We start from the raw sequence: 10,706 nt of genomic DNA, 5'->3' as shown, positions 1-10,706 counted from the left end.
TGTGTTTCGCTCCAGCGATTTTCGTGTCCACTCCTTTAAACATTCTAATATTGTATATTTTGGAGCATCAGGGAGCCGCTCTCAGGATGCGGTGTATTTAAATATTTTTGAATGAGCGTTTGCGCGGTTTACTTTCACTTTCGATTTCCCGATCACACACACTCTGTATAAAGGGAGCACATTTTACAAGATACTCCAGCATGGTCAGTCATCTCTCCTTTTTCTCGACCTGTGATCAGGCAAATCTGACTCCGGTAGCTCTTGTTGGATGCAGGATTGCCAAGTTAGCGTTTTTTCCACAGAATTGGACTACTTTTAAACTGTTACCATGGGTTGATTTTCCCAAGTGGGTTAAAGGTTTGAAATATTGCATAAATTACATTTGACTGAAATGCTTGTATTGAAACATTTTGCATTCTACCTATGATAAAACTTTCATGGACTTCTACATTAACTGTTCCCTCCTGGTGGAATGACCTGCCCAGCTCAATCCAAGCAGCTGAGTCCTTAATATTTTCAAGAAACGGCTGAAAACACATCTCTTTCATCTTCATTTGGCCCTCTAACTCTAGCACTCTCTATTCTAATGATACTTCTAATTTTATCTGCTTGTTTTTTTTAATTAAAAAACTTGACCCTTTAACATTTGCACTCTCTATTCTATTTCTGTTCTAATGGCCAATCCATCATTTTTTGGGATAATGTTTTATTTATTTATTTTATTTTTTCATAAGTATCAGTTCAGGCACCGTTTAGGCACCGGAACCGTTTGAAAAGTATCGATTTGGCACCGGTATCGAAAAAAAACAAAAACAATACCCAACCCTAGAGATGAGTCTGTCAGCCTGATCTGTTCTGTCACTCCTCTGGCTCACAGCATCACACAGAAGACTCACTTGCGATTTAGATTCGCTCATAAACTATAAAATAAGCTCAGACTTCATAAGAATCATGTAAACTTTATATTATTTCTTATAAAGGCTCAGTTCACATAGCTTTTATTGTTAGCTATGAATAGTCTGACTTTGGTGGCTAACTAATGTCAACATAATGTTATAATGACAAAATAAAATAAAAATTTAAAACTATTCAGACTTACATGCGAAAGGTAATTTCCCGAGAAATTATTTGGATTTTTACGACGATTTGTAAAACTTCAAAATAGTCAGGGAATCAGGGATCTTTTCTTCAGTCCACTTGTGAGAGTTACGGCAAGTTGCCGGACCAATATGGTGTTGACGTACGGTCCAACAGCCAATGAGGCGTCTATGTATTGTATATGTCTATGGCAGCTCCTATCTCTTTGAATGGGGAAACATCAAATTCTCCAAAACTGTTCGCCAAATTTAAGATTACATTTCATATTTGAAATCACCAATAAAATTTGACAATAACTGTCCCATAAATGTTGTTTATTTTGCCCAAATAGTGTTAAAAAAGCTTATTTTTCAGGCTAGCTTATTTTTCAGGCTTATTTTGCATGCACAGTACTCAGAACGCTGCCTGTTTCTATAGAAACCAGAACTTCTAATGGCAGCTGCAGTGATGCACTGACTTTACCGATTAGCGATTGGCTCTTTTACTCAGAAGGCGGGGCTTCGTTCGACAGAGCGGCCATATTGAGCGTTGCATTTTTTACCATTCAAAACTATATGAGTGACACGTCTTGGGTACTCTATAGTCATTGTTAAAAGGGTGGTTCACTGTTTTTTTTCTAGGCTTGATTGTGTTTATGGGGTGCAGTCTAACGTGTTAATACTTCTTTTTTTAAAAAACGCAATATTTTTCAAATAATTTACCTTTATTCCACAACGCTCTGTCCCTTCTCTGAGAAACGTGCTGATCATTTCCTTCTTTTATGAAGCCCCTCTCTCAGAAATAGACGATGGGCTCTGATTGGTTAGCTAGCCCAGTGTGTTGTGATTGGCTCAAACGTCTCTAGTGCGCATCTAAACGATCCGCCCCTCACCTCAGTGGCATGTGCTCCGGTTGTATTGTAAACGAAGGAGTTGTTAATATCATTTACCAGTTTGAGCCTGATTGAGAAGCAGAGGATATTATTGAAGAGGATCATGCAGAATCTGTGCAAGCACGGCTTTTAATGGTAGGCCTATGTTTTTTGTTTGCTGTTGTCGCATACTTTTATATACGCTGTTATTTTAAGATGTAGGGCAGCGTGGGGCACAAAGTAACGCGGGGTTAGTTGTAACACACATGGTTTGAATATTTCCACACATGCTAGCATAACATAATTTTCAGTAATTATTAGTTACCTTATCAACATTATATAGAAAAAAGTGTGCCAAAATTCAACAATCTTTTAAAGATATCAATGAACATTTATTTTACCATAGTAAAATTTAAATGCTGGCTTAAGTAAATTTTTCATCTCTGTTTTTGTTAATCACTTAAAATTAGACAAATCTGCTATTATTTTAATCTCCAATCTGTTATTTATCAGTTTAGATCGTTTTTTTTGATGATTCAGAAGACAGCAACTGGTTTTAAACTCCAGTTGCGCAGATGGGGCACGTTGTAACACTGCGTTACAATGTGCTATTCTATGACATTAGCGATGTAATTTACACTATTTACTTTACTACAGCAATATTATTTGTAGCAATTTCCTTTCATGTGAGCAGTGGTGTATAAAGTACCTGAAAGCCATACTCAAGTAAAAGTACAAATATCTTACCAGAAAATGACTTTGGTAGAAGTTGAAGTCACTGTTTAGAATATTACTTGAGTAAAAGTCTTAAAGTATGTGATATTTATTATACTTAAGTACGGAAAGTATTTTTTAAATCTTAAACATACTTAAGTATTGAAAGTAAAAGTACAAGTAAATGCAAAATGGAAAAGAAGCAAAGAAATATATATTAAAAATATGTTCATACACGACTTGAGTAGCAAGATTGTGTTCAGTTTTAACTCTTTCTTCCATTTTGTATTTTTGGGTAAGAATAAGAAGCACTTCATCTGGTACTTAATGTCTTTAATGACATAGACTTTGAGCGTGGATGGGGAGCGACCCTTATCCAGCAGCTCTTGTAGAAAAGACAGCACCTCTGCTAATTCGGAAGTGAGAGGGCCTTTGCTGCGGTTTAAAGACCACTTTAAGGCATAGAGGCATCTCGTAGACGGAGCTCTAGCCTCCGAAATTGTCTTTAAGACTCGCTCTGGTAGGCACCAAGGCTCCCGTTGAGCGGCCAGAGGTCTTTGAGAAATAAATTTGGCAGTGAGAGTTGTCTTCTGAGGCGAAGAGGTCTACCTCGGCCTCGCCGAAGATCTCCCAGATTTTCTGAACCGTTTGCGGATGGAGCATCCACTCTCCTGAGGGGACATTGCTCCTTGATAATATGTCCGCTCCTTGGTTAAATTTGCCCGGTATATGCGCTGCCTTTAGCGAGCGCAGGTTGGGTTGAGCCCACTCTAAGAAGCGCTCCACTAGCATGAAGAGGCGCTTTGAAGAGAGGCCTCCTTGGCGATTTATGTAGGACACAACCGACATGTTGTCTGATCGGATTAGCACATGGTGCCCTTTCAGGACTGGCAGGAAGAACTGACAGGCTCGACATACTGCTAACATTTCCAGGCAGTTGATGTGGAAGCCTTTTTCCGCCATCGACCATTGGCGAAGGTCGGTATGCCCTCGCACAGCGCCCCCTAACCTGAGTTGGAGGCGTCTGTCGTGACAACTGTCCTTCTGTGAACCATCCCCATGGCCACGCTCCGTTTCATCCAACGGGAGTTCTTCCAGGGGGTCAGGACTGATACACAGGCCTGACTCACCCTGATATGCAGGCGTCCGTGATGCCATGCATGGAATGGAACCCATGGCGAAAATATTTGTGTTTTATTATTTTTCCCACTATCACAGCGGTTGGATGCTTGGGCGCATGAACGGGCCTGTTGTTTGCACAAAACACATTTCCCTCTGTACCCGGAGCTGAATGGGGTGACAAGAGGTGTAAGAGAGTCTGCTTAAGGGGAGGTCCAGCAGTGGCGAGATCTGACCCCATCCTCTTCCTGTTCCGTGGATCAGGATGATGCCTGAGGCGCTGGGTCCAACGCAATCTTGGGTCGGGGTCCCTGGCGCTTAGAGTCTGGCCGAGCGAGAGCGCCCCCGCATCTGATGCGCTTTAGTGGGCTGAACAGCGGGGGTGGCAGGTGCTGGTTTCGCAGGCTGCTGAGTCGGCGCAGATTTTGGGCGAGCTGAGACAGCAGCAAAGCTGGAGCGCTTAGGCAGAAAATGTCGCATAGCCTGGGACGATTTCTGTGCCTCCATGAAGCGTTCAGCAAACCCTTCGACCGCTGGGCCGAAAAGGCTCTTGGGGGAGACAGGAGCATTGAGGAAGGGGATCTTATCCGCGTCCTTCATCTCCGTCAGCGTCAACCATAAATGGCACTCGAGCACCACAAATCTGGCCCTCGATCTCCCAATCGCCTGGGCAGTGGTCTTGGTGGCACGTAGTGCCAGGTCCATCGCGCTCCTCAGATCCCTGAGGGTAGCGGGGTCCAGGCCAGACTCGGCGGATGCGAGGATTTTGGCCTGGAAGACCTGAAGGACCGCCATAGAATGTAGCGCCGCGGCCGCATGTCCAGCGAGAGCTGAAGTAGTCCTACACGGCTTAGATGGGTGAGCGGCCTTTGCTCTCCAGCCGATGGCCGTGGGCGGGCGGAGATGCGCGGCCTCTGACTCATCTAGGGGAGGCGGCTTATCGTACCCCTTTTCTTCAGCGCCGTCGATGGAGGTGAGGGCGGATGAAGAGGCAGTACGGAGGCGGGCGGAGTATGGAGCGGGCCACGATCTGGTGAGCTCGTCGTGGACCTCCGGGAAGAACGGAGAGGTACGCTGACGAGGGGCCTGTCGGCGCCCCAACAGGAAACATTCATCCAGACGGCTGCGAGAGGGCTCCTCTGGAGGGGACCACTCTAAACCCAGCTCTTTGACCACCTCGGAGAGGATACGGAGAAGCTCGGTATCCATCCCGTCTTTGGTGGTGCTGGGCGCGGATGATGGCGAGGGGGTGGGGTCATTTTCCGAGCCCAACAGCTCCTCTGCATCCGATGCTGCCAGTGGCATGCTGTCATCAAGCAGCTCGTCTCCACTTCCCCCGAATGAGATCAGGTCGCTCGCATCAGCTAAGGGACGCTGATCAGACCGGGAGAAAAGGACGGGTGAACACTCTCTCTGCGGCAAGAGCGAGGCACGCGGGATCTGGGCCGGCGTGAGCTCGCTCGTGGCCGATCGCTCGACCCCTCTGCCCCGCTGTTTTTTCCTCACAGGTCCCTGGGAGGAAGAAAATGGGAGGGCGCGGGGGACGGAGTCGCTCTCTGAAAAGAAAGCGATCCGTGAGCGGAGAGAGGCGACACTAAAACTCTCGCAATGAGAGCAAATAGCTCCCGTGAGCGCAGCTTCCGCATGGGGTTTCCCCAAGCAGGAAACACACTCCTTGTGGCCGTCATTGGCATGCAGGGGAGACCCGCACGAGCCGCAATAACGGCGCGGCATTTGCAACAACGCCGCTGCTCTTTTAGAAGCTCTTTGAAGTCGCCGGATGGCAGAAGGGGAACCGGACTGGAACTGCTGCGTCGCTGGAGAAGCGGAGAAGGGTCAGCCGAGCTGAGAGGTCCCGATTCCAGCTGCGAAAGCGTGTCAACGGCGAGCGGCTTCGGATCAGCTTGAGACGTAGAGTCGTCGCTGAAGGAGAAAAAATCTGAGAATCCTGTGGCGAGCGCCCGCTTATATAGCCAGATGCCCCGCCCATTCTGGCGGGCTTCGTCGCCATAGGCTCGTGCAGCTCCGCTGCCGTGCCATTGGTTCGTTTTTAAAGCCCTGCACGAACCAATGGCCGCGCAGTTTCACTGCGTGAATGAAATAGGCTTCAGTTCAGGAGAAAAAAGGCTTTTTCCCATATGCGTCTTAATTAAGACGCAGCAAGAGTGAAGTATCGAAAGGGAACTAATTTTGCAGTAACTGTTATGCTGATGTTGTGGCTGGTCAAGCAAATGTTTGTGCTTGTTTCTGTATGATATAATTGCTCATATATCTATTAAAATACTGAAATTCTGGTCTATAACTCCTCCCTGAATTTCCCTCTGCCCTGTATCTTGGTCTCTCATTGGCTGTAGGTCATCGCCAATGTAGTTTTCAGTCAGAAATCATTGCACACAGAGTGATTGTGAATCGCCGACAGCTCCAGATATTTAGCATGCCAAATATTTTGCGGGCGTCAGCAACGTGTCGGCGATTCCCTCAGATCGCGTCTTTGATAATTCATACTGTGTGATTGTCACTCTCGTGAACGAGCACCGATTTGCCTCCGATTTCGGGCATTTGTTGGCGATTTCGCAAAATCTGTCGGGCGAGTGAAAAATCTGGCTAAAATCGTGCAGCGTGAACTCGGCCTAACGAATATGCTACAATGTATATATATATATACAGGTGCATCTCAATAAATTAGAATGTTGTGTAAAAAAGTTCATTTATTTCAGTAATTCAACTCAAATTGCGAAACTCGTGTATTAAATAAATTCAATGCACACAGACTGAAGTAGTTTAAGTCTTTGGTTCTTTTAATTGTGATGATTTTGCCTCACATTTAACAAAAACCCACCAATTCACTATCTCAACAAATTAGAATACTTCGTAAGACCAATAAAAAAACATTTTTAGTGAATTGTTGGCCTTCTGGAAAGTATGTTCATTTACTGTACATGTACTCAATACTTGGTAGGGGCTCCTTTTGCTTTAATTACTGCCTCAATTCGGCGTGGCATGGAGGTGATCAGTTTGTGGCACTGCTGAGGTGGTATGGAAGCCCATGTTTATTTGACAGTGGCCTTCAGCTCATCTGCATTTTTTGGTCTCTTGTTTCTCATTTTCCTCTTGACAATACAATTCAGGTCTGGTGAGTTTGCTGACCAGTCAAGCACACCAACACCATGGAAATAAATGAACTTTTCCACGACATTCTAATTTGAGATGCACCTGTATATATATATATATATATATATATATATACCATTTTTTTCTGCCAATGAAGTTTTTAGCAATTATTTGAAATGCATCTGATCACTCTACACAATAATCTAGAAACAATATGAATGAACACCACAACCGGTCAAGCAGCAAACTTTGCAGAACACAAAATTTGTGTCACTGCCAAAACTTTTGGCCATGACTGTACACGAGGCCACTAAGCCTACCTGCTCTGGAACATACAGAACAGTTACTTTACAGCACAAACTTAAAAACACTGTTGAGTAATCAGCCCATTCATCAGTACATTTTATGCATTACTTCAAAACACAACAGTCTTTTCTTCTTTTTTTATTTCATTAATGTTTTACAATATAGTACAATGTACCCATTTATACAGGAATTCACATATTAACAAGTCAGTTTGTGATGTAATAACACTGCTGCAGCCACTGGAAATGTCTCAGGAAATATGCTCACCGCATTAGAAACAGGCTTGTCATCTGAACCACGCGAGACATGACAATTTGTATCTGAAAGAAGCAACGGTGTTTTAATGAGTTTCTGTGTCGCTGACAAATACAACTCCTTTGATATGGACTAAAGTCCCAAGCCAAGGCCACTATAAAGAAAAAAAACCCCAACAGTCTAAAGCAGACTAAAGTTGAAACTGAATTAAGGATATGCAATTCTGCATCCATTACTGCTGAGAAAATGTCCAGCAGTACAAGAAACAAAATGTCCAAATTCACAACACACGGCACACACATCAAAATCATGTTTGAGAGTGGAATTCATGTTCAGTTCAAGGAAAGCATGATTCCATAGAGCAAGGTCGCACAGCCGCGAGAAACATAAATAATACGCATCACAAAAGAACGAGAAACACACGGTCGTAAAAATGGACCACCTTAGAAATCCATCATATTAGAAACATACCAACTAAACACCTGTACATAAAAACTCACTCGCACAAACATATACACGACCCAAACATACAGAAACCAGGCATTCAAGGACATATTCATGTGCTCCCGGATCTTCCCCACATTGGCTTGTATTGTATGAACATGAGCACGTTAATTAGGTGGCCTTAACAAATGTATTGCAGCATTTGAAATGACGGGGGCAGAGAGGATGCTGTGTATCCTACAGGTGGCGCTATCCCTGCGTGGCCGTTTTGGGACATTTGTGCTTACTTGAAGGGCAGCACCACCGGTCAATTCCCAAGCGATAAGAGAGCTGTCTTGCGAAACCTATTTATTTAAGCAAAATACCTTGAAAATAATTTAATAGTACTTGGAGAAGAAATTAAATAGCATTCCTATGAAGAATATCTGTGTTGAGAAGGAAACCATATTGTTGAGGTTCAATACCTTGGCTATATATCTTTTTAAATATGCATTTCTATCATATTTAAAAGAAAACAGGAAGAGAAAATCTTCCACTGAAAAACAAAAAGAAAAAGTCATGCATTCATCCACTGTCAGAAAAATGGAAAAAGGGGTGGAGGAAGAGCAAGAGGCCTTGGTGTCACCTTGGCAACCTCTAGCTCTGCTGTGCGGGTCCCCTTATGCATTAAGGGTGGGCGTAGGTGTGAGAAAGCATGACGCGACTTCACAGGTGCTGCCAGTCGATGCCCACCAAAGTCTGTAACCGGAGGACCCGCACCGGCTAGAGGAGGCACTACGACACGACGCGCCACAGCTTCTGGACCTTCCTGTAGCGCTCTTGGCACAAGTGTAATGGGTTTCCCCTTCTAAAAGAGACAAAACGCATCCCTTGATCTCACACATCTGTCAGAAATAATCATGCGCGTCAAATATCAGAAATGTGTCCCTGGACCACAAAATAAGGGTCATAAGGGTCAATTTTTTTTTATTGAGACTTATACATCATATGACAGCTGAATAAATAAGCTTTCCATTGATGTATGGTTTGTATCATAGGACAATATTTTGGCTGAGATATAACTATTTGAAAATCTGGAATCTGACTCATTTGGACCGCCTTTAAAGTGGTCCAAATGAAGTTCTTAGCAATGCATATTACTAATCAAAAATTAAGTTTTGATACATTCACTGTAGGAAATTTACACAATATCTTCATGGAACATGATCTTTACTTAATATCCTAATGATTTTTGGCATAAAAGAAAAATCGATCATTTTGACCCATACAATGTTGTTTTTTTTGGCTATTGCTACAAATATACCCCAGCGACTTAAGATTGGGTTTTGTGGTCCAGGGTCACAAATAGCGACGTACCTTAGCCCTTGGTCTGTTTCCCCATAGTCGTCCAGGTATGGGGGAGCATAAAAACAGCCCTTAGATTTGCCAGCCAGGAACAGGACCTGACTTTCCCGCACCCTGACAGAAATAAACACATACAAATGAAACCCTTCTGACAAATACAATGCAAAAAGCCATAAGGTTGAGTTACAGTGATTTGACTATGGTTAAAGGGCATGACAAAGTGAAGTGTCTGAAGTTAACACCACTGTACTGCATTTATGAAATAGCAGCAACAGCGATATGACCAATGTTCAATAAATAAAGCCTGCATTGAAAATAATCGGTGTAGGATTTACTTTAATAAAACAATTATTTAATTGTTTTGTTACAAAGTGCGTGTTCAGTGCTGTTCGCGAGTGTCACGACAGCAAACCACTTACATTTCTATGGAAATCTAGAGTTCCTGCACTTAGATTCAAGCAGCTATGTAGCTTGTTTGTGGTAATGGGAAAACTATTTTTAGAACGGCAGCGAAAATTTTAAAAGTATATAAAAAAAAAGGATTAGTTTGAACATCCTTAAACTGGTACTGTGCTGTGCCACGAGACGTTTCAAAACATTTCACCGGGTACTTTCACTTTTGCCGCAGAGACCTTGTACTCTATGTGGTGTAAATGTGTAGTATTTATGTCTGTACGATAATCCGCAGAGCTTTCAGTGGGCAGGACTGTTTTAAGTTATTAATAAAGAAACATGGATGAATGAGAAAGTAAATATGCGGCTGATATTAAAAAGAAATAGTAAAGTGCAATAAGTCGCGAAAGAGAATCTGCTACTGACAGGATGCTTTCTGTGCGTGTGCTCCGCATGTGCTTCGGATGCGTGCTTAAATGGTCAAACGCACACAGAAAGATGTCAAAATGCCTCTGAGTGGTTCCTCACACACACACACGATTTATGCTCCTCAGTTGGGAACTCAACCTCACAGTGAAAGCCAACAATTAATTCTATACTGCAACTTCTTTGTTGCATATTTGTCTATTGACTAGGGCTGCCAGTAATTTCCCACAAAAAAACACAACACTTACTTAAGAATATTTTATTAAACTATATGTCATTAAACCAAATGAAATCCAAAAGTAAAAAAAGTAAAGTGCAACATAAAGTGCAAGCAGCAAGTGTCCATCTCATAGTCCAAATCACTGAAATCAAAGTTCAGTATTATAGGCTTAATACACATATATAATAGCAATGCAATGCAATAATAAAAAGTTCAAATAAAGTATCAAAAGCAAGAAATCATATGGTTTTATTGAACAAAACTGTTAAAATACATAATGTATTATAAAAAATAGCGCCAACGGCCTGATGATTCTTTTTACACATTGCTATGCGATCCAATACTCGTTTAATATTAACCAAGCACCATTTCATTCAAATGTCCACTTAATCTTTAATATTTGGCCATTTATTTAGGACAGAAATG

At 42.8% G+C, this 10,706-nt stretch overlaps 1 protein-coding gene across 1 annotated transcript in view; it reads right to left on the bottom strand.

The window, feature by feature from the left end:
• Positions 1–8,671: 8,671 nt before the first annotated feature.
• The window catches only part of ubr2 (ubiquitin protein ligase E3 component n-recognin 2), a 51,711-nt gene continuing 49,676 nt past the window's right edge, over positions 8,672–10,706 (bottom strand). Inside the window, exons 36-37 of the mRNA XM_016278608.1 lie at positions 9,254–9,355; positions 8,672–8,744 (exon numbers count right to left, since the gene is read on the bottom strand). Of these exons, the coding sequence (XP_016134094.1) occupies positions 8,672–8,744; positions 9,254–9,355 (175 nt within the window). The remainder of the gene's footprint in view (positions 8,745–9,253; positions 9,356–10,706) is intronic.

The sequence above is a fragment of the Sinocyclocheilus grahami genome, unplaced genomic scaffold, assembly GCF_001515645.1.
Source record: "Sinocyclocheilus grahami isolate Dianchi unplaced genomic scaffold, SAMN03320097.WGS_v1.1 scaffold123.1, whole genome shotgun sequence".
Lineage (NCBI taxonomy): Eukaryota > Metazoa > Chordata > Actinopteri > Cypriniformes > Cyprinidae > Sinocyclocheilus > Sinocyclocheilus grahami.
This window is presented reverse-complemented; position numbering and strand designations above follow the sequence as displayed.